The following is a 24,833-nucleotide window of genomic DNA, read 5'->3' as shown; positions in this document are numbered from 1 at the left end:
GGCATTGCTGTATTCTGGGCTGTGGTGTAGTTCCTGTGTTGTCCATCACCTTGCTTGGATAGAGTGAAGTTTCTTTGCTCACCAGTGGGAGTGGGGAGCCTTGAGCAGCCTACCTGTCCTTGGGGGAAGTGACCTCAGCACAAGAAGCTGTAGTAATTGGTTGTTTGGGACTATTTCCAGCTCTTTTGTAGTTCACTGTTTAAAATCCACGTTTGCACGGCTTTGCGCGGTCTTACGCATAGCGCAGCGCCGGTTAAACAAGGTTAAACTTTTTCTGGCTCCGCCAAGTCTGTTCTTCAAATATTCCCTTAAGGAAGCTCTACTCTTAGAATAACCAGACTACTCACTGTATTATAAGCCTAGCACTTGTTCTCAATACTTCTCTACTAAGTAAGCACTCTCATACTAAGTAAAGCACTACATCTACTTACCACCCCTGTGAATACCTACTTCCCTTAAAGGTATACCACTCCCTTATACTGTTCTAGCATGTCGAGTGGTAGATAACTGGCGTCGTCTCCAGTTCAGCTGGTCAATCTGGGCATCTTGAGACAATGCTACAATTGTCTCATGTACACAGACAACCCTCTCCTCCTCCCAGCAAACACAAATACATGTGAGAGATGCAACTATATAGCCAAACTGGAGGCTGAACTCTCTCAACTCAGGGCTGGCATGACCAGACAGGAGGAGATGGCAACCACACACACAACAATCCCAGTCCCACATAGACCTATCACAACTGCAAACCAAAAACATAAAAACACAAAGACATACTCAGAGGCTCTAATAAAAAACTTACCAAAACAACAGATGCTCCCAAAGCAGACATCCAAAAATCCACCACCTCAAAACAAAACACATGCAACACATACTTCAATAAATCAGTGTGTCGACCAATCACATCCCTTAAGGCCAAACACCTTGCCTGATACACTAGTAATAGGTGACTCCATAGTCAGACACACTGATGTCCCACTGACCAGGCTGAACAAGGAGAAGGTGACTGTGAGCTGTCTATCGGGAGCTAGAATCCGCCACATAACACACGCACTCAGGTCACTCCAAAGCAAGTACAAATATGACTCCGTCATTGTCCATGCTGGTGTGAATGACCTGAGACGTACCTCCCTGGACTACATGAAAAGAGACATAGAGGAGCTCTCCGATTATGTAGCCCAGGCTGGTATGACCCTGACCCTGAGCAGCATCTTGCCCTCACCAAGAATGATACCACAATACAAAGACAAGATGATCAGCTTTAACAATTGGCTCAAGTACTGGTGTCATTCTAAGGGGATCCAGTGTCTGTCTGCCTGGGATGATATGTTGGACAAGCCACGCTGCTTCGCAAGGGATGGCTTACACCTGTCACCACTGGGCTTCTGGATATTGGCAAAGGCTCTTGCCACCCTCATAGTGCCTTTTTTAGGCAAGGCTCAAAAGACAAACCCACCTCCTTAGAAAACAAAAATGGAAAAAACTAAGGGTAATGCTGCTCAACGCCAGAAGTCTAAATCTCAAGATGCAGGCACTTGATGCACTCCTCAGCATGGAGAACATCGACGTCTGTGCAGTAACTGAAACCTGGTTCAAGGCTCCTGAGAGCACCCCAGCACTACCAGGCTATACCTCGTATCATGCTTTTTGGCCCCAAAACCCGGGCCGAACCACAAAGGGAGGGGGAGTGTCCATATTCATAAAGGACACCCACACCTCCAGGTTAGTAGCAACACATGAAGCATCAGAGACCATACAGGTGCAACTAACCATAGGCAAAACTGCTATACAACTGGTAGCATGTTACAGACCACCCTCCCAATCTCAAGAACCCCACTCAGCCTTCCTGAAGACATTGGAGGATATAAATGTATCACAAAATACCATCATACTGGGAGATTTCAACTACCCAAATATAGATTGGGTACATTATTCTAGCCCTAATACCCTAGCCCAAAGGTTCCTGGAATTCATAAATTTAAATGCACTGGAACAACTAGTCACCTCTCCCACTAGGGGAGATAATATACTAGACCTGATCATCACAAACATGGGGATAAAATGCTCCACACCGGAAGTATACCCCTCACTAGTGAGATCTGACCACAAACTAATCACCCTGGATATACATATCCCACCTCCACCCCCAGCACAAAAGACCATAGTGAAAAACTTCTCAAAAGCAGACTTCACTCTTCTTAAGACTGAGATGGTATCCTTTAAGCCCACTGTGCCAGTGGATACCACATCCCACAATGCCGAATCCTTCACAAATGCTTTCTATGGACATCTCCAAGAATGCATGGATCATGCAATCCCAAACAAATCCAAGTCCCTCTCCACCAAATGTAAGCGTCCTGTCTGGTGGACCTCAGCCATAAACAAATTGTATAACAAAAGAAGGAAGCTACTGCACGTCAGAGCAAATCCCATGAAGGGAAGACATCTCTGATCAACATTAGCAGAAAACTACGCTTCTCATAAAACATCCAAGGCAAACTTTGAGAGAAAAATCGCTAAGGACACTAAAGATAACCACAAAGCCTTCTTCAGCTATGTTAGAAACCTGGAAACCCTCAGATATGCTCAGAGTTGGTTCACAACAACAAAAATACACTGAACCCACAGATATTGCTAACATTCTGGCTGACAGGTTCAGTGCAAATTTCTCGCCTCCTTCACCTCCAAAAGAAGAAATACTTATCCCAGCTGAATGTAATCTCCCTGTCATCTCAGATGTCCAAGTGAGAACCGCCCTAAACGAAGCAAAAAACACAGCATCAATGGGACCTGACGGTATCCCGGGGTGCGTGTTACGTGAACTCTAAGAGGAGCTAAACCCACACATAAAAATGCTATTTAACCTTAGACTTACTTCGGGATATGTACCTGAACACTGGCATACAGCAACAGTGGTCCCACTCCACAAGGGGGGTGCCTCTACAGACCCTGGAAACTACCGCCTCATAAGCTTGACTAGCCTGGTCTGCAAAGCTATGGAAAGAATCATTATGGAACTCATAAACGGAGACATAGGGGACCTACAGACGCTTGACCCCACCCAGTTCGGCTTTGTAAAGGGCAGATCCTGCCTTTTAAACCTAGTTGACTTTTTCGAAACAGTTACTAGAGCCATTGATGAGGGCAAAGCAGTCCATACAGCATACCTGGACTTGGCTAAGGCCTTCGACACAATACCCCACTCAGGCATCATAGATAAGCTAAACAGCTTAAAAGTAAACCCTTATGTCACTAGATGGGTTGCAAACTGGCTAAAGGACAGAACCCATAAAGTTAAAATCGCTGGAGCAATGTCAGACTCAAAGCCAGTCACAAGTGGTGTCCCACAGGGATCTGTCCTGGGACCCCTCTTGTTCGGCATTTATTTATCAGATGTTAAAGCAAACATGGGAGGGCTGTGGCTGACAAAGTTCGCAGATGACAGCAAACTAGGCGCCATAGTCGGTACACCAGCAGATACACACATCCTACAAAAAGGCCTCACTGAAACAGACAACTGGTGCCGTAGTCACGGCCTTAAACTAAATGCTAAAAAATGTATAGTCATCCCTTTTGGAAAAAACAAAGTACCCACAAATTATCACATAGACAGCAACCCACTGAGTACGGAAAAAGTAATCAGAGACCTAGGGACCCAAGTAGACAGCGACCTCTCATTTGACACCCACGTTGCCAAAGTGGTTAGAAAAACATTCTACCTTGCACACCTCATCATGAAGGGTTTCACATCCAGATCCAAGGATGTCATTATATCCCTATATTCCTCCCTCATCAGACCCATGATTGAGTACAATGCCCCATTTGGTATGTACCTCACCCGGCACTTGCAACAGCTGGAGAGACCACAAAAGTACCTCACCAAAAGGATCAAGGGTCTCCAACATATGTCTTATTCTGCCAGACTAAAGAAACTTCAGCTCTATTCAGTAGCATACCGCCTGCTCAGAGGTGATCTCTGCCTAACGTACAAGGCCATGTCCAATCAGGATCTGATGGACATGCTCCACCTCAAAAAATCCAAATCCATCAGGACCACGAGAGCTAAAGACTTAAACCTTGGCACAAGTATGAATAGGACATGCTGGAGGGATAGATTCATAACCCAGAGGCTTCCCATGCTTTGGAACAGGATCCCAGTTCGTATTAGGCAGAGCCCCTCACTGACTCTCTTCAAGAGAAATCTTGATGAGTGGATGGGAGATCGTAAGTTTACCCCAGGGGTCACATCTGTGTCACTGCTAGACAGGGGCACAGTAAACTAATTCTGTTATATAAGGGGACCTTCACTGTGTCACTACTAGACAGAGGCACAATATTCTAGATTTATTCTGTACATTTTTGTACAATTTCATGGGGTGGCAAAAGCCACATCACTATGGCTAGGCTTACAAATGCCCCAGGGCAGATAGCCTAGTACTATACTATGAAACTATGAAACTATATGAGTGCTGCCCCTGCACTTGTACAGTAATCAAGGAGCCTCAATCCTCACCACTAGCACCAGTGAGGGACGTACACATTGGGAGGATGACAAGTACACACACAGTAAAGTACAATTTCCCTTAAGAGCACACAGAGTTAGTCCGGGGTTGGTTTCTCCTGATCCCCAGTAAGACTCCTCACTGGCACAGTTATAGAGTTGAGTCCTTAGCCAAGGTTGAGTCCTCCCAGCACTGCCTCTGTCCAACCAATGCTTCATATCCCTGCCCATGTAGCACACACACACACACACACACACACACACACACACACACACACACACACACACACACACACACACACTTTGACATTTGATTTATACACAAGCACATACCTGGGAAAGGCTGACACAGGTTTACTAGCTATGCCCCGTCTGCCCAGACCATAAGGTAGTTAGCACTGCCACCAGAACCCCTTATCAGCTACTTTAAGGCCCTTCCCCAAGGGTGACCGATTCTACTGTGTAATGTTACTTCTTCTTCTTCAGGCTTTTCCCGGTTAGGGGTCGCCACAGTGGATCACCTGTCCTCTTATGATAGGCAGCGGAGTTTTACGGTGTTGAGTTGCCAGCCCGGCACCCAACCTTCCACGGAAGGCACACAAATGCACGCATTCGCGCCTAGGGCCAATTTAGAGTATCCAGTCCCCCTACAGCATGTCTTTGGGATGTGGGAGGAAACTGGAGCACCTGGAGGAAACCCACGGGACCACAGGGAGGACAAGGCACCCTGTCTGAGGATTGAACAGAAGAACCTCTTGCTGCGTGGCGACAACGCTAACCGCTGCACCACCATGGCTGCCCCTACTGTGTAATGTTATTAATAATCCAAATGGTAAGTGTGACCAAAAGCAAGGCTATTGGAGTGTCACCAAATACATATACAAGTACTCTAAGAGCTTAAGTATCTCTAAATAAACCAGCCACAATTAAAAGGTGTAAATATATTTAATAATAAATAATAAAAGAACAAGACAATACTCAATAACTCAACACAGTGACTACAGAGTTCAGAATCACTGGAAATATTTTAAAACAACATTGCAGAATAGTCTCAAATAAATAGAGAAAACATCTAAACTAATCTTACTATATTCCTATCTCTAAGAGAAATCACTGTAATCTAGTTACTTACTATTAGCAAGACAAGTGCTGATGAGAGAATGTTGTCAGATCCAAAGACAAATACAAAATGTCCGGACTCACTCTCTGAGATGGCTCTTAAATTAATAAGACACATTCCTGCTGGGATAGCTGGGATGCCATCACTCTTTGTCACCTGTCTTCAGTTCCCAGGCTAACAGAAACTTAGAATTTAGCACCTCTGTGTCAAAAGTACACATCTCTCAGAAGTTTGCCTAGAACTGGAAGTTGTAAAACAGTTAAATATTTTTGCATTTGAAACCTAGTAATTATTTGCGTTTCCAGACAATAGGAAAACCTCTAGCTTTAGACATTGTGTTTGCTTGCTGCACTGAAACTAACTTTTTTATAGCCCATCGTAAAACACTTTGAACTTATTTTCCTGACGTTTTGCAAGTTAACTCTGTATGTTCCAACTTCTGCTATTAATATAGTTTATATACATTTTTGTTCGTTTCAGTAGGGTATACTGTGGTTACATTCTTGAAGCTCAGTACATAACATACAGTTCAACACACACTTCTGCACCAGTAGTTTAATAGCCACATAACATATAGTTCTCATACATTTGTAAGTCAAGCCTATGGATCATATTCACAAATGACATATGATTATTTACAAAATTCCAGATAGCTGGGCTGGCAGCATTTTGGTTTGTCACTCCCCCCCCCCCCCATGAGAACTCAAGCTAGTTTTTCAAGTGACCCTTGAGAAACGTTGCTTGAAAGGGTTGAGCCTATATGGGAATAACTTACCCCATTCCCTGTCTTTAGATTCCAGCTGCCTTGGCATTGCACTGTCCCATCATATGCCTGCAACCCTAGGCTCCACCATAATAATTTGGGATTTTCCTGCCTGCTCCCTGTAGCCATAGATCCCCCTCAGACTCCTCCTGCCTTGTTCTGCAAATACTTAGCACAAGGGCCTTCCTGTCATGGTAAGGTTACATCATGTTAACATGGTACAATTTGTGCCCCTGCCTCCAGCCTAGCAGTTCTACCATGTAGTTAACATCACTGACCTTCCTTACCACCTTGTAGGTTCCCTCCCAAGCTGCCTGCAGCTTGTTGAGTCTGACAGAAATGAGAACCATTACCTGCTGCCCCACACCATACACTCTAGCTCAAGCATTCCTGTCATACCACATCTTTTTCTGCTGTTGGGCTTCTGCCAGGGTCTCCTGGGCCAAACCCATGAGATTCCTGAGCCTTGTCCTGAGGTTTAGGACATATGCCACAACAGAAACCTTGTGGGATTCACACCCACCCACCCATCCCGAATTAAATCTAGAGGTCCCCTCACCCTATGCCCATACAACTCAAAGGGTGAAAAACCTGTGGATTCCTGGGGCACCTCTCTGTAAGCAAACAATAGATGGGGCAGATATTTGTCCCAGTCCCTCTTAACTGGTCTGCAAATGCCCATAGCATCAATATGAGTGTAGAGTTTAACCTCTCAACAAGACCATTAGTCTGGGAATGGTAGGGGTGGTCTTTAGGTGCTTCACCCCGCAGTAGTTCCACAGACAAGCCAGCAAGTGTGATATGAAATTGGCACCTCTGTCAGTCAGTATTTCGTTTGGGAAACCTACCCTGCTGAAAATCTGTAAAGAAGCTTTTGCCACCTTTTCTGCCTCAATGGAAGACAGAGCCACTGCCTCAGGGTATCTGGTAGCTAATCTATTACCACTAGGATATACATTTTACCTGTGGAACTTAGGGTACTCAGAGGTCCCATAATATCCATAGCTACCCTCTGAAATGGCTCCTCAATCACAGGCAAAGGCATCAGAGGAACTTTTACCTTATCTCCTGCCTTGCCTGCCTTTTGGCACTGCTCACAGGTCCTGCAGTACCATGTTACATCCCTGGAAATCCCAGGCCAATAGAAGTTCTGCATAATGCGTCTCTTCATACATTTTATGCCCATATGACCTGCAAAAGGAATATCATGGGCTATGGCTAGAAGTGCCAGATGGTAGGCTCTGGGCACTACCAACTGCTGTATTCTCTCACACTCTAGCCTTCCCTCAGGGATCCACTCTCTATATAGTAACCATTTGTCCCAATATACCGATTCCCCCTTCCCGTGAGAATCAGGTGCCTCACTAGCTACCTCCCTCAGGCCTTTTAATGTAGGATCTGAGAGCTGAGCCTGTCTCATTTCTCTCTTTGTAACCCTTCCTAGCTCCCCTTCCAGAGGAAGTTTGTTGACAGCTGTGCCTCGCTGTCAGCCTGGGTATTACCTCTCACCTCTGCCCTTGCAGTCACTCTGTCTAAGGGAACATTAGTACCCACCGGCAGCTGTGGCTCACCATCAGTCTCACTGCTACAGGGTAGCACTGTCCATAAAGTAACCACCTCACCAGTCCTTGCTGTAAGTGTGCGGTCTATCTGGATCTCCCCCAGGCTACCAGACCCACATGCTTGTCTCCAAGCCTGACTGCATGTAACTGCATGCATACACGGTACTGCATTATCAAAATCATTCCCTATCAGGACATCTGCAGGGTGGTAGTTTGGTATCCTTCTTGTCTAAAGACAACTTACTGCTGGCATTCGTCATTCCCACTTACTGGCTCTCCCACCGTTTGCTCCTACCATGCCTCCATGGACATCTGTATGCTACATGGCCCCACTGGTTGCATTTAAAACATTTAACCCATGGTCCAGGACATGTACCTGGACTAGTGACATCCCCTGCTACTGGTGGACTCTGTTGGGGCAGTCTGGGCTGACCACCTTAGACCTATGAGCAGCACTGGGTGTCTTTTTTCTGTCCAGTGATGCCCTGATTGCTAGGTATAGGTCTCCCTTCCTCCCCAACTCATCTCTCAGTCTCTAGACTCACTCTTTGTCACCTGCCTTCAGTTCCCAGACTTACAGAAACATAGAATTTAGCACCTCTGTGTCAGAGGTGCATATCTCTCAGACATTTGCCTAGAACTGGAAGTCCTAAAACAGTTAGAAATAATGACTAGGTTTCAAATGTAAAAGTGTTTGTTTCCAGACAATAGGAAAATGTGTAGCTTTAGACATTGTGTCTGCTTGCTGTACTGAAACTAACTTTTTATAGCCCTTTGTAAAACACTTTAAACTTATTTTCCTGAGGTTTTGTAAGTTAACTCCGTATGTTCCAACTTCTGCTATTAACATAGTTTATGTACATTTCTGTTCTTTACCAGTAGGGTACACTGTAGTTACATTCTTGAATCTCAGTACATAGCATACAGTTGACCACATACTTCTGCACCATTAGTTTAATATCCACATAACATATAGTTCATTTGAAAGATAAGCCTATGGATCATATTAACATTCACAAATGACATATGGTTATTTACAAAATTCCAGATAGCTGGGCTGGCAGCATTTTGGTTTGTCACACCATGTAAACATAAGAATAGAATATACAACTGCTCTCAGCTACAGGCTTCTCAACTATCACTGAACATTTGTTTGCTTAAGTAAAAAAAAAAAAAAACATTGCATATGCAAGAGACTCAACATTTCTCATCCCATTCATCATGTTTTCTTATTTTTCAGGCCTACTTGCTTACAGAAAAGCACTTGTTTTTAGATTAAGCCAAGGGCATTAATCCAGATATTCACCTATACAAAAGTAAGAAAGAGCATATCAGCTCAACATATATTATAATCTGAAGACTTTTATACCCCATCCCCAACATCAATAAACCAAGAGTGCAGCATATTAACAAATGTGCTTTTGCCCAGCCTTTCTTCTCTGTTTACATTGTAATGCCTTTATTTCTTAAAACTAAAAAAAAATCCTTCTTTACTTTAATAACTTTATCACATACAATTACTGAAAAGACTCACACTCACCCCCTCATTTTAGATTCCCCTAATTACCTACAACACAAATCTGTTTTACTATAGAACATACCGTTTATATCATGAAATGTTTATACAAATACAGATAAGAACAAAAATTGTTTTGCTTGCAGTTACTTATTTCCTTTAATATCACTCTAAACATTACTGACAAAAAGTGGGGGTATATGCTTTTCATTCCGGTCACAATTTAACAAAAGTCAACAAAGGTCCAGTCTTTCTCAGACACTTTTTTTCTTGTAAAGCCATATTTCACAAATGTGATTGTTTTATAATCTCACATGTATTCTCTAATTTTAGTGTTGCTGGGTCATCTTCCTGTTCATCTCTATCTCCCAGCACCAGGCACTGGATCAAGTCCAAGGTACTCTCAATTCTTCTAGTCAATTCATGTGCCTTTTTCTCTCTCTCAGGCATTTTCCTTTGGAACAATGGAATAGGTTTCACTGGCAAAGTCTTTTTATGAGCTTTATTGTCAGAAGAATGAGAAGCAGAGTCCCTTCTGTTTGATGGCTCATTTTTTGTTGGACTAACTTTTGTATTTTCCCCTTAGTTTGTTTTGCATCAAAAATTACTTTGATTCTCCAGGAAAAATTATTCTGAAGACAATTGGATATGGCAGCTTAAATATCACATGTTTCTCAACATTCCCTGATCGCTGGGCTAAATTTCCACCTCATCTTGCTGATGTACAGTAAATAATCATTTTCCACATAGACTTTTCCAGCTCCAATTTTAATACTTTGCCCTTCTGCTGCAGTTTTGTCAGGATCAACCCTTTCTGTTGGTATGGTTGCATCTTTACTAATACAGGTCTTGGCTGATTTCTCATGGCCAGGTTTGCAGCATACAAGCGATGTGCCCTTTCAGTCAAAATCCTGCTGTGCAGTACCAGTCTCGTTGCTTATTTGCTTTCATTAAATTAATTCAATCTATTCCTTCCAGTTTCTCTGGTACAGTAGAAAATTTTAGGTATTCCTTGTGTGCTCTGTCCTCTATCTCTACCATTTTTGAAGCAGCCCTTCTTGAGAAGCCCCATACTCAACCAGACTTTTCTTTATTTCAACCTGTTATTTTTGCAGTTTTATCAGTTCATTTAAATGGGTACTTAAAGCTTCTATTTTTTCCAGCCTTTTGTTATTTGAGTTTATAATATTACTTCAGTGTTTAATTTATTTTGATGAGCTCTGTGCAAATTTGATTTATTTTTTCCTCTAAATTGCTGGAAGCCATGTCTTGCACTAAAGCTGGAGCTTGAACTGTTTTTTTGCTGAACAGCTGCAGGATTCTTCCCAGTCAATGTTTTCTCTTCACCTTTTCTAGTTTATTTTCTTTCATGTTCTCAAAGTTTCTCATTTGCTGGTATCCAGGCAGTGTACTTACTAGGCAGTAACTGAATTTTACTAAATCTGGTAGAATTACTAGCCCTTATTTCTCAGTTCCTGTTTGTTTTTTTCATACTGGGAGAACTATAATTAAGCTGCTGACCAGCGTGCAGCCATCTTGAAAGTCAGAGATTTTGAAGGTTTTGAGAGAAGATGATATGTGACCGAATAAGAAGTCTAAGTGGTTGCACTAGTTTCTCCTGAGCATGAATCATGTTTGATGCACAGCGGGTAGTAATCTGTGTAATCAGTTCTCCTTGCCCATTTTATAAATGGTAGTGGCCACTAGTCGCATAGAAGGCGTTTAAATATTACTGTGTTGTAAGAAGAGTTGAAGAAAGTAATATTACAGTGTAGCAGTAGGAATAATTTAATACATTGCCCCATTGACATACAGACAGCAATTTTTTTTATATATACAGTTGCTTCTAAAATGTGTGTCCCCGGTTGATCGCACTTCAGGGTAAGGAGAGGAGCGGAAGAAACACTGTCAATGAACACACAAATTTCATAGAAGTCAGATGATTTCCCAGCTACTGCAGAGATGTGCAGTTAGCAACCAAAAAAAAAAAAAAAAACTAAAGAAATTTGATTTTGCTGGCCACTGGAGGTATGAGGAGACAGCATGTGTAGTCAACCCCCTTCCTGTCCACTGCAAATGTGCACAGATGGCACATAAACTTTACAGAGAAATCTGTTTCCTACTTTTTGTAGATGTGGACACTAATCAGCATAAAAACATAGGGAAAAGTGAAATTGTTTTCTACACAATGCAGATGCATGTGCAGTCCAACATTATGGTAATGTAACAGAGAAATCAAATATTTCCTGGACATTGGAAAAGTATATACAATCAAACAGTGTAAAGATGTCAAATTCCAGGTGTGCAGTTGTGCTCATTGGCAGATGGAGATTATTACAAGCAGGTCAAAGTTTTGTAGAAAGTGCTCGTGCACACTGTCAGTCGGCATGACAGCTTGTAGAGAAGAAAAAGATTTCCTAACCACTACAGATGTGTACAGATGTGTACAGATGTGTACAGCTGGACAGAGCAAAACAATGCAGAGAAGTGAAGCAGCTTCCTAAAATTCACATGATGGGATGAAGCCCCTTGGATGTGTACACAGATGCATGTATATACTGCACTCCAGTACAGTCTGCAGATCCATCATAACTGAACAGGAAAATGGGAATCTCCGAAATTATAGCTGGGAATTCAGAAATGCAAATTATGAGTTTTGTTTTCCTTTTGTTTTAGAATATGATGGGTTGCACTGGTCTTGACTGGTTGATTTTCTTTCCACAGGTCATGCTGTAGGATTTACAAATGCTTCCTTTTGCTGGGATAATGTGGAGCCACCGATACTTAAACAGTAAGTGAAGTATATTGCTAAACGGATTAATGTGCATTGTCTATCTTTGGATTGTACTGGTGACACAGACTCCCACTTACCTTCCATTGCATTTTATTAAAAGTCTTCAGGTCAAGGTCATTCCTGATTATATGTTTGAATTAATAACTTTCATTTCATGTCAATTAAGTTTTAGTCCTTTTACGTAGAGCATGTTATTGTGTGTCATTATCTCTTGAAAGTGTTGGTTAATTTATTATAGTTATTTATTTTCTGTGTTTTTTTTTTTTTTTTTTTTTTTTTTTTACTGAGACTGGGATAAACCTCATTTTCAGCTGAGGCCTAGGCAGAAAAGCTCCATAAAGTTACCCTCCCTCCCCACCACCTAAAAATCATTCAGATCACATAGGAACCTAGTTTAACTCCCATTTTATAAATGCTGCTCTCTCGCTTACCAAACACAACTGTTCCTCCCCCGCATTCCTTCTCCATGAAACAACAGTGCAGTTCTATTCACTTTTCAACCTGTACCAGCTGTCTGTTTTACAAAATATCTACACAACCTCAAACCAACAACATCAGCTGCTGAGAGTCTCCTAAGAGAATACTTAAAAAGTGCAATTGATGCTTTAACTGTCCTTATCATAATTAACCGATCCATAACGTAAAGCCACGTTTCTACCATATGGAAGAAGTTATTCATAATAGCTCTATATAAAGATGGCATCTCAACTGACCTGTCAGATTACAGACACAATGCTGTATTACCACCTTTATCAAAAATTCTGGAAAAATGTATGGACTCCCATCTTCTGAAATACCTTATTGACAATCTGCTCTCTGTAAGAAAGCTCAGTTTTTATCTCAACTACGATATGAGAACTGCCCTCCTTAGCTTCACGAATGCCGTTAATCAAAATAGAAATAAATGTAACCTGGTCTCAGCTCTTTTCCTTGATCAGTCCAAAGCTTTCAGTACTGATTCACATTAAAACCTTCTTATGAAACTCGTTTACCTTTGTCTAAATCAGTCATCACTTACCTGGTTTCACAGGTATCTGTCAAACAGTCTGTAAAATGACAACAAGCTTTCTCTGCTTTCCTACCGATCACAGTTTAAGTCCCTCAAGAGTCAATTCTAGGCCCTCTCTTATTTAACATTTTTAGTAACAAACTCCATATCATCACCAAACATGCAGCCCTGGTTCAATATGCAGATGATACAACACTTCTCTGCTCCAACATGAACAATCCTCCAGGAAGTCACTCGAGTTCTTATCTGCAGAAACCTACCTACGTGCGTCAGACCTGCTCGTAAACCCAAAGAAAATGAAATTAATGCTTTTTGTATGTAACCACACATTCCACATTCCTTCAGCTGCTTACACAAAAAGTTGAAAACTGTTGCACCCACTAAAGTGCTGTGTGTCTGGATAGATGATTATTTCAAACATGACCAGCACCTTCTCCGGGTCATCAGAAAACACAAATGAAAGTAGGTCCTTCTTTATAGGGTTGCCACCTTTTCAGTTGCCCAAAGTGGGACATTTTTTGCAGAAACATCAGATTTTGCAGGGCAAAACATACCCACAGCCAGTACAAAGGAAAGAACTTCACTTTTTTGCCTAAATAAAAGCTTATTCTTGTAGCATTATAGTTGCTTATTCTGTTTCTTATAACATTTAGCTGTTTCAGATACAACATAATTGTTTTATGCAACTACTAAAGAAAATATAGGTAATTTTTTGTCCTAAAATCTCAGGACATTCGCCATTTTTTCAATTTTTTTGCAGGACACAACTGCCAAAGAGGGACTGTCCCTCGCAAAGTTGGACAGGTGGTAACCCTACTTCTTTAGGGCTAGGCAATATCTTACAGACACTACAAGAACATCTGTCTTAACAACATACCTACTCCCATCCCTTCTGTATGCATCCCCTATTTTCCTTAGTGTCACCCTCAAAACAAAACTTGATGCATGCTACAGAAAAGTAACATTTGCATAAAACACCTTACAAAATATTTATCATGGCATAGCTGTAAGAGACCTTAATTGGCTAGAACTTCTTGACTACCTAACGTATACACAACTAACTATAGCCCTGACTACCTAACGTACACACAACTAACTACAGCCCACATCTTTAGATACAAACATGAAAAAGCATACTTCAGTGATAGAGCTGCATGCTATAACAACAAATCTGTCCTAGCTAAAACAAAATCAGATAACTCTACTGGCAACTTATGCTATATCTGTCATGTCGCAAAACTGTGAAACTGCATCCCACTTCAGCTAAAGTGGTACTTCTTACCAGTGGAAGCTGATAACATGATATATTGAGCAAGTTAATAATAAAAGCTTTAAAATGCTACTGAAACAACGTAAACAACACCTGGCACTGTTCATACTCTATACCTTGAAAATCCAATCTACACTGTCCCTTCACTTACTAATTTCTGAAGCCTGTATGTTCTTAGTAAAAGTATACTGTCTCCCCCAAAACTTCATCTCACCTTTCCCCACCCCGTATCTTGCATTCATTCATTTTTGTGTCCATACTTTAACGTCTCACTTCTCTCAGTTGTACCACTAACTTTCTCTTATACATCATGCGTGACCACATCTCAAACCTTTCTTTTCCCTTTAAGTTACCCCCTTCTAGTTTTACACCTCTGTACCCTTTAATACTTCAGAAAACATCTTATTATCACCTCTTTCTTGCTTTTGCCAAGTATTATATTTCCATCCCATTTTATCTTGTCAATCTTTTGTCTAGAGGACACAAGCATTTTATAGTAACATCTGTATTAACTACCAGTCTTATGGAAAATATCCTAAATGTTGTAGCTGAAGGGGCACACCCCAGTGTATAGCATCTACCTGTGGTACCATCAGCTCTGGTAGGTGGGCTTAGCTAAACGTCGTACCTGAAGGAGGGCATCCCGACGTATAGCACTGCTTATACTGCACTACACTGCCAGTACTGAAATATGAATGCAGGCAGTTTGGGTGGGGCTAGAACCTTGAGCCTTCCCATCTTCTCAACATCAGAGACAAGGGCACTAACTGTTGAGCCACTGACACTGTTCACACATTTTTGAATTTTTGGTGTAACAACTTCTTAATACTCTTGCTTTCTTAGAACAGCAAATTGCAAGGTGTAACAAACGAGATTGATATTGTACAGATAAAGTACAAATTTGTGATTTAAAGCTAGGTAACTGTTACTTGACTATTGCTACTTTTCATGTTCACTATGATTATTTGCCCAGTGAGGTTTTTATAAGTAAGATGAATTTTCAGGGAGTTGATAACACAGATCCATTATTACATCATATTACATCTTCTTATTCTTCTTTCGGCTGCTCCCGTTAGGGGTCACCACAGCAGATCAACTTTTTCCATTTCTTCCTGTCCTCTGCATCTTGCTCTGTCAAACCAACCACCTGCATGTCCTCTCTCACCACATCCATAAACCTTATCTTAGGCCTTCCTCTTTTCCTGTTACCTGGCAGCTTCATCCTTAGCATCTTTTTCCCAATATACTCAGCATCCCTCCTCAGCACATGTCCAAACCAACATAATCTTGCCGCTCTGGTTTTGTCTCCAAGCCTTCCAACCTGGGCTGACCCTCTAATATACTTATTCCTAATCCTGTCCATCCTCGTCACACCCAGTGCAAATCTTAACATCTTCAACTCTGCCACGTCAAACTCTGACTCCTGCCTTTTTGTCAGTGCCACTGTTTCCAACCTATATAACATAGCTGGTCTCACTACCCTGTTGTAGACCTTCGCTTTCACTCTTACTGGTACTCATCTGTCACAAATCACTCCTGACACTCTTCTTCTCCCACTCCATCCTGCCTGTACTCTCTTCTTCACCTCTCTTCCACACTCACCATTACTCTGAACTGTTGATACCAAGTACTTAAACTTATCCACCTTCACCACCTCTACTCCCTGCATCCTCACCATTCATCTATCCTCCCTCTCATTCACACACATATATTCTATCTTAGTCCTGCTGACCTTCATTCCTCTTCTCTCTAGAGCCTATCTCTACCTGTCCAGGGTCTCCTCCACCTGTTCCCTACTCTCACTACAGATCACAATGTCATCTGCAAACATGATAGTCCATAGGGACTCCTGTCTGATCTCGTCTGTCAACCTGTCCATCACCATTGCAAATAAGAAAGGGCTCAGAGCTGATCCTTGATGTAATCCCACCTCCACCTTAAACGCATCTGTCACTCCCACCTCAGACCTCACCGCTGTCGCACTAGCCTCATACATATCCTGTACCACTCCTAAATACTTCTCTGACACTCCCGACTTCCTCATACAATACCACAACTCTTCTCTGGGCACTCTGTCATATACTTTCTCTAAATCCACAAAGACACAATGCAAATCCTTCTGACCTTCTCTGTACTTCTCCATCAACACTGTCAGAGCAAACATCACATCTGTAGTGCTCTTTCCTGGCATGAAACCATACTGCTGATCACTAATCATCACCTCCCTTCTTAACCTAGCTTCCACTACTCTTTCCCATAACTTCATGCTGTGACTGGTCAGTTTAATTCCTCTGTAGTTACTACAGCTCTGCACATCACCCTAATTCTTAAAAATCGGTACCAAAACACTTCTTCTGCATTCCTCAGGCATCCCCTCGCTTTCCAAGATTTCATTAAACAATCTAGTTAAAAACTCCACTGCTATTTCACCTAAACACCTCCATGCTTCCACAGGTATGTCATCTGGACCAGCAGCCTTTCCGTTCTTCATCCTCTTCATAGCTTTCCTTACTTCCTCCTTGCTAATCCACTGCACTTCATGATTCACTATCCGCACATCATCCAGCCTTCTCTCCCTCTAATTCTCTTCATTCATCAACCCCTCAAAGTACCCTTTCCAATTACATCATATTACATATTACATCATATTACATCATATACAGCTGCACCAGTAACAGCCTGACTGATGGTGATCATTCTCAGAGACAGAAAGACATATACACACACAAAAACAAAAAAATAGTAATAGGCTAACTGCTGTTAACCCTTCATGTTATCAGCTTCCACTGGTACGATGTGCCAAGGACCAGTCTCAGTGGGTCCACAGTTGGATTTTTCTAGTTTCCAGCTCAATTTTGCAGATTTTACCCAGAAATGGCTGTGAACACTGCTACATAACATACATTATTGCAACAGTGTGCATAACCTTTGACCTCCTTCCATTCCTTTCAGCTTTATGTACAGTTTAGATCCTCACCCTAATGTAAGTCATGTAAAAATTCCTGTGCTTGATGCCCAAATATAGAAGTGTTGTAAGTATTTGTGTAGTCATCAAAGTACAAGCCAAAACCTATACTGACTGATATAAGTGCAGCCCATTCAACTGACCCCCTGTAGGCATAGGAGGGATAAGTTATTGTTAGGAAATAACTGGAAGGGCCCATGCCGCTTAGGAACAAATACCATCAAAGGGAGAGAAGCCGTCAGCCTCTACATGTGACTGAGTCCCTGTATGTTACATCCTTGCCCTTGACTAACAGGGGCACATGTTAGAATATTTGCTTCATGTCAGTGGATGCCAAATGGCTCAGGAATGGTGCTTCTGCCTCAGTCACCTTAATGGGCATGTCTTGAGGGTATAAAGACTATGCAGTCCCAGATAGGTGGGACAGAGCAGTGGTCTAATCCTAAGGAGCAGCTCTTGTATCAGCTGGCTATAGTTCAGTAGTAGCACTTGTGACCAAGGCCTCCTCTCCAGGCCTTCCCTTGGATCCAGTAGGAATCAACAAAGGTGGTCCAGTGGGATGTCCCGCTACAGGTGAATTGCAGTAGAATATGCCCTCACAGGTGCAGGAGCACAACTTTAGGAAACATGGTTTGATGCCAGTACTTGGTCCATTGCAAGCTTCTCAGGACCTTGCACCACCATCAGCAGTCATGTTCCTGAGTACTAGTACCCTGTTGCCAGTACTTGGTCCATTGCAAGCTTCTCAAGACCTTGCACCACCAACAGCAGTCATGTTCCTGAGTACTAGTACCCTGTTGCCTGATGCTTGTTGGCTGCCTGTTGTACATTTCTCTCTCTTCATGTAATCTTTGTATAAGCATGCCTTGCCTGGAGTATAAAGAGTGTTTTCCCTGCATCTCCGTTATTTTTGAGATGGATTTAGATAAGGAACCCTCTCCTCCCTGCAATGCGCCTTTTGCATAACACCTTTTTTGTACAAACCTTAAGGATCGTGATGTCCACTGTGAACTGGCCTATAACCCCCCCCCCCATTCCTTCCTTCCTTCCTCAAGTACCTTAATAATTATTTGGAAAGAAGAATGAGGAGGAGTCCCAGGTCATATGTCCAGTCAGATCTGTTACCACATTGTACATGCACCCTGGCAGTACTCAGATTCTGCTGCAGAGGATGAGCCCCAGGTCATATGTCCAGTCATCCAGTCAGACCTGTTACCACATTGTAAATGTACCCTGGCAGTACTCGGATTCTGCTGTAGAGGAGGAGGCCAGGTCATATGTCTCGTCAGACCTGTTACCACATTATACATGTATCCTGGCAGTACTCGGATTCTGCTTCAAAGGAGGAGCCCCAGGTCATATGTCCAGTCGTCCAGTCAGACCTGTTACGACATTGTACATGCACCCTGGCAGTACTCGGATTCTGCTGCAGAGGAGGAGCCCCAGATCATATATCCAGTCAGTCATGTTGCCACATTGTACATGTACCCTGGCAGTACTCGGATTCTGTTGCAGAGGAGGAGCCCCAGGTCATACATCCATTCCAGTCAAACCTGTTACCACCTTGTACATTTACCCTGGCAGTATTCAGATTCTGCTGCAGAGGAGGAGCCTTAGGTCATACGTCCAGTCAGACCTGTTACCATATTGTACATGTACCCTGGAAGTACTCGGATTCTGCTGTAGAGGAGGAGCCCCAGGTCATATGTCCAATTAGACCTGTTACCACATTGTACATGTACCCTGGCAGTACTTGAATTCTGCTGCCGAGGAGGAGCCCCAGGTCATATGTCCAGTCGTCCAGTCAGAGCTGTTACCACATTGTACATGTACTCTGGCAGTACTCAGATTCTGCTACCGAGGAGGAGCCCTAGGTCACATGTCCAGTCGTCCAGTCAGACCTGTTACCACATTGTACATGTACCCTGGCAGTAATCAGATTCTGCTGCAGAGGAGGAGCCCCAGGTCATATGTCCAGTCGTCCAGTCAGACCTGTTACCACAGTGTACACGTACCCTGGCAGTACTCGGATTCTGCTGCAGAGGAGGAGCCCCATGTCATACGTCCAGTCAGACCTGTTACCACCTTGTACATGTACCCTGGCAGTACTCAGATTCTGCTGCAGAGGAGGAGCCCCAGGTCATATGTCCAGTCATCCAGTCAGACCTGTTACCACATTGTACATGTACCCTGGCAGTACTCGGATTCTGCTGCAGAGGAGGAGCCCCATGTCATACGTCCAGTCAGACCTGTTACCACCTTGTACATGTACCCTGGCAGTACTCAGATTCTGCTGCAGAGGAGGAGCCCCAGGTCATATGTCCAGTCATCCAGTCAGACCTGTTACCACATTGTACATGTACCCTGGCAGTACTCAGATTCTGCTGCAGAGGAGGAGCCCCAGGTCATATGTCCAGTCAAACCTGTTAACCACATTGTACATGTACCCTGGCAGTACTCGGATTCTGCTGCAGAGGAGGAGCCCCAGGTCATATGTCCAGTTGTCCAGTCAGACCTGTTACCACATTGTAAATGTACCCTGGCAGTACTCGGATTCTGCTGCAGAGGAGGAGCCCCAGGTCATATGTCCAGTCGTCCAGTTAGACTTGTTTCCACATTGTACATGTACGTTGGCAGTACTTGGATTCTGCTGCAGACGAGGAGCCCTAGGTCATACATCCAGTTGTCCAGTCAGATCTGTTATCACACTATACATGTAGCCTGGAAGCACTTGGATTCTGCTGCCATGACTACCAGGAAGATAGATGCATTCTTTATGCCCTCAATAAAGTGTAAAAAAAAAAAAATCTTCACCAGACGTCCTATAGTGGAGTACTGTATGATCTTTCTAGCCCAGCACAGAAACATTTTAACATTTTCCCTTTAACTACAATATACATCACATATATTTTCTTTGCTACTGTCAGTTCAGCATTACAAAGAAATTGCGGAATTCCTGCCTTCCCTTAAACCTCACTCCTCCTGAACATTATTATGCATGTGTTGTTCCCACAATTTCCAGTTATGTCTATGTAATTTGCTCCTTCCCTTTTCTAAAAATCCTTCTTCGGGTTATTTTATCTCATTTATAATATTGGGTACCTCAGATACAGTTGGTGTAGACTTTGATTTCCATTTTCTAGTAATTCCTTCTTTGGCAGCCAACAGAATTAAGCTTAATAAGGCCTTACTGTGTCTACGTAATTCAGATCAGGTATATATTATATCGCACACTCAGAACAGCGAACGACACATAATCAACCCCATGTAAGCAAAAGCTTACAATGTCGAAACTTCAGAACAGTGATTTTTTTCCAAGGGGAAAAAAAATCACTGTTCTGAAACAAAAAACAAAACAAAAAAAAAAACTGTAAAACATTGCATAATGAGGAGGTCTTCCTCCCCCACACCCCCCGACGTGGGGGTGCTGTGCCCCCACACACTACCTACTTAAATATACCAACTCCAAGATCGCACTATAGTGCCGAAAAGGCAATGTAGCGAAAGCGGCCAAATAAATTCTTTCCCAGGGAAAGAATTCACTGAAAAGCTGCTTTGCTAGTTTGCCTTTTTGTGCTTTTCAGTTCGACAAAGATGCATTTGACAACCTGTGTCTGCGACAGCACAATAGGGAGCCATTCAGATCCCATATCCCAGCTCAAAAGAACCTTTCCTTACTTACAGCCATTTGCTCACCCAGTATTTCTGTAGGGAATTTTTAAAATCTGCCAACTCATTACAGTCCCAAAGCGCTTGTTCCTAGTTACCTCTTTTTTTCCATTACACGTTCAGCATTTGCTATCTACCTGAGGAAAATACGTTGAAGTCTGCTTGGGGGTATAAAATACCTATGCAAACACTTCCAAGCAAAGATCTTAAACCTTCTAGATGTGGTTGCATACTTTGAGCCATACATATATCTTCGCATTCTTTTCTTGAAAATTGATTTTCCAGTCTCTCGTCCCAATCTTTTCTAACATCACTGATTGATTTTCAGAGTTGCCATGTAATATTTTATATGCCCTACTAATTATGCCCTTTTCAACAGGTGTGTTCTAGATTCAACTAAAAACTCTTACAGAGCAGGTCTTTCTCTAAAAGTCCTCCCATCCCTTTCTGTTTCCTGTACTCCGAGGTCAAACCCTAGTAGGGAAAGCAGTGTCTAGCCCAGACTGCAAATATCTTCTGGGCCTCATCCCAGTCTATTACCTTTCCTGCCTGCGTTATTTTCTCCCAGTTATCTTGGTTCCATTGCTAGGTTTCTTCAGTAAATTACAGCCCTCTCTTACCAGTTTTCTGTATCCCTAGTTGCAGTTATCATTAATGGCAAAATGTTCTTTCTCCATTCCCATGTTGGCTTAGTTCTTAGAATACTTTATGCTACTTTATGAATATAATATTCTGTATGGTTATTTTTATTCTCCTTAAGTGTTTGCATCCAAAATCCTACTATCTCCTTATTTCTGGAACCCCCACGTTACATCATTACCATTCCTTTTCACTTTGAATTATAGCCTTCTGCTTGTATTATGTGTAAGAGCCTTAACTATGTATCTAAAATATCCCTTCAAATCAGGTAAACCTAAACCACCTTGTTCTATTAGGAGGATCAACTTACCCAACATAACTCTTACCATCTTTCCCTCTCAGGTAAATCCCTTAAATTCTTTATTATGACCCATATACAAGACTATAGGGACTAAAAACATTTTCATTGCTTGTATCTTACTATCCATCTCTGTAAGTAAGAGTTTCCAGTTTCTCAAAATTTATATTATCTTTTGTTTAGTCTATTTCCACAAACCTTTAGATGTCATAACAGTAGCCTTTTAATCCGTACTCCTAAATGCTTCATCTTATCATGTTCCCATAAATATGGGTATTGCTGAACCATTTTGTGTGTGGGTACACAATTTATGTCTCACAATGCTCCACAACAGAGAGATGTCCTTTTCTGGATTTATCAGGTACAATATAATATCATCTGCATTAAAGACAATTTTCTTGATTATCATGCTAATTATATCCCTGCATTTCTGAGTCCCTTATTTTTTGCTAATGGCTCTAAATATAAAACAAATAAGGGAGAAAGAGTGCATCCCTCCCTGGTTCCTCTTTTCAGACACGTCTTATCAGACAGGAACCCTCCCACTTTAATTATTTCCTCCAATCCTTCATATATCCTCGTAACTAACCTTATTACTGTGTCAAGGCATACAAATGCTTCCATCCCCCTACTAATAAAATCCCAACTTACTCTGTCAAATGCTTTTTCTGCATCAAGACCCACTAAAAACAGAGGTATTTTTAACAGCCTGCTTCCCTCTGGATCATCAATGTTCTGTTGTTGTCAAATGTTTGTTTCCCCTCCACAAAACCACACTGATCCATATCTATCAATTTTGGCAACACCTCTGCTGTTCTTTTAGATAATATAGACATAAACACTTTATAATTTTGCTTTAAAATTGAAATGGCTCTGTATGAAGCTGGGTCTAAAGGGTCTTTGACATCTTTAGCAAACACAGCCGCCACCACTTTCTTCTGAGTTGGTGGTACTTCCCCTACTTTTAAAATACTGTTAAAATTGTCCAGATCTTTATCACTTTTTTCCCTCCCAGTTTCCAAACTTCCACAGGAATATTGTCTGTTCCTGAAGATTGATTATATATCACTGTTTTATTTCATCACCTCCTGTCTTAACTGGTAGTTGTTGAGCCTCATCTACATCTAACCTTGGCATAATTAAGTCTTCTGTAAATATTCCCATTTGCGTTGTTTCTTAATTTCTGTATTTCTTTGCTTAATACAATTTTCATAAACTTTCCAGAATATTTCTAAAACCTCTACAGGATCTCTGGTTATTTTGTTCCTTAAGTTTGGTTACAACATTTTCAACATTCTGTTGCCTAAGTCATTGTGCTAAATGTATTTGTGCTCTGGAGTTATCGAAAAATAGTTGATTAACTGCAGTCTTTCTAAATTCAAGCATAGTGCTGAGGTAATTCCTTATTATCTGTGTACCATTCGGCAGTCGCTCCTCTTCTTATTCTGTGAGAATCCCCCTATTCTTCAATACTTTAACATTTGTCAGACCCTCTAAATAATTTCTATTACTTCATAACCATATCGTAATCTACTTTTAAACTCCATTTTTTTTTTATCCCAGTCACTAGCTATAACTTCTGAAGATATTCCTGTGTTCCTTAATAACTATCAAATAATTAAGCAATAACCAACGACGTCGGTGTGGTATATTAAGATTTACCCATGGTCGACGTGGTTTAATCACGAGGGTGAAGCCAGATAGATTAAATAAAGCCAACCGTAGGGTGAAGTCAGAGAGACTAAATAAAGCCAACCGTAGGTATATCTTAATACACCACAGCACGGAGTCAGTTATTGCTATTATATAAATAAAATACTTACTTTTCTTAAATAATGTCTTTGTATAACGGTGCCGTGCTGTCCTTCCGCGGCTGGTACATATCCTGTTGCCTTTTTTGATGTACTGCACTTGCGTATGCGACTTGCATTCCTATACCTGGTACATCAGTGCTTTGAAATGGAAGCAACAGGGAAAAGAAGATCTCTGTTGTTCCGATTTTCTTTTTTTTTTTTGTTAATTAAAAAAAAAATGCTTCGGTCAGTTTAGGGGTAGGAGAAAGACATAATGGAGGAAATACAAGGAAAATCAGGTACATGTCTTTAGTTTTTAATAATGTACCTGATTTTCCTAGTATTTTCTCTGTTCTGTCTTTCTGTTATGTCCGCAGTCTGGATTTCAGATTTTTTTTATTTATTTTTGTAAAAAAAAAAAAAAAAAGTTAACAGTGTATACCAGTGGAAAAAAAGTTCAGTCACTGAACCTTTTTCCGTTAGTATATGCTCAGATTAACAATGGGACCAATCAGTGTGCTTGTTTTGCAATATTAATGGCCGGTCATTGTATAATTTCCACTACCCACTCCTTAAATTCCTCACTTTTTAACAGGTAGGTGGGAAAGTGCCAATGTTTTATTTTTACTTTATTATCCTGCATTTTTATCTTAGTTTTTATTGGTGTATGATCACAAATATTTATTGGATGCATGTCAGAGCTTTCACGTAAATACACATGTTCCTAAGAAATATAATTTCTGTCTAGTCTAGTCCAGTTATGTGCCTCAGGGCATAATATATACATTTTGTCTGAGTTCCTACTACTGAATTCACGTCTGCCATACCAAATATTTTCGTGTGTGTGTGTGTGTGTGTGTGTGTGGTATATATATATATATATATATATATATATATATATATATATATATATATATATCCGACCGGGTAATGC

At 41.7% G+C, this 24,833-nt stretch overlaps 1 protein-coding gene across 1 annotated transcript in view; it reads left to right on the top strand.

The window, feature by feature from the left end:
• LOC122802503 (multidrug resistance-associated protein 1-like) overlaps positions 1–24,833 on the top strand; it is a 1,262,326-nt gene that overhangs the window by 640,550 nt on the left and 596,943 nt on the right. The window contains exon 11 of the mRNA XM_044072155.1: positions 12,187–12,253. Coding sequence (XP_043928090.1) covers positions 12,187–12,253 — 67 coding nt within the window. The remainder of the gene's footprint in view (positions 1–12,186; positions 12,254–24,833) is intronic.

The sequence above is a fragment of the Protopterus annectens genome, chromosome 5.part0 (genome assembly GCF_019279795.1).
Source record: "Protopterus annectens isolate FY-2018-M chromosome 5.part0, PAN1.0, whole genome shotgun sequence".
Classification (NCBI taxonomy): domain Eukaryota; kingdom Metazoa; phylum Chordata; order Ceratodontiformes; family Protopteridae; genus Protopterus; species Protopterus annectens.
Note: the sequence above shows the minus strand (reverse complement) of the source record. Positions and strands in the feature narration are given on the sequence as shown.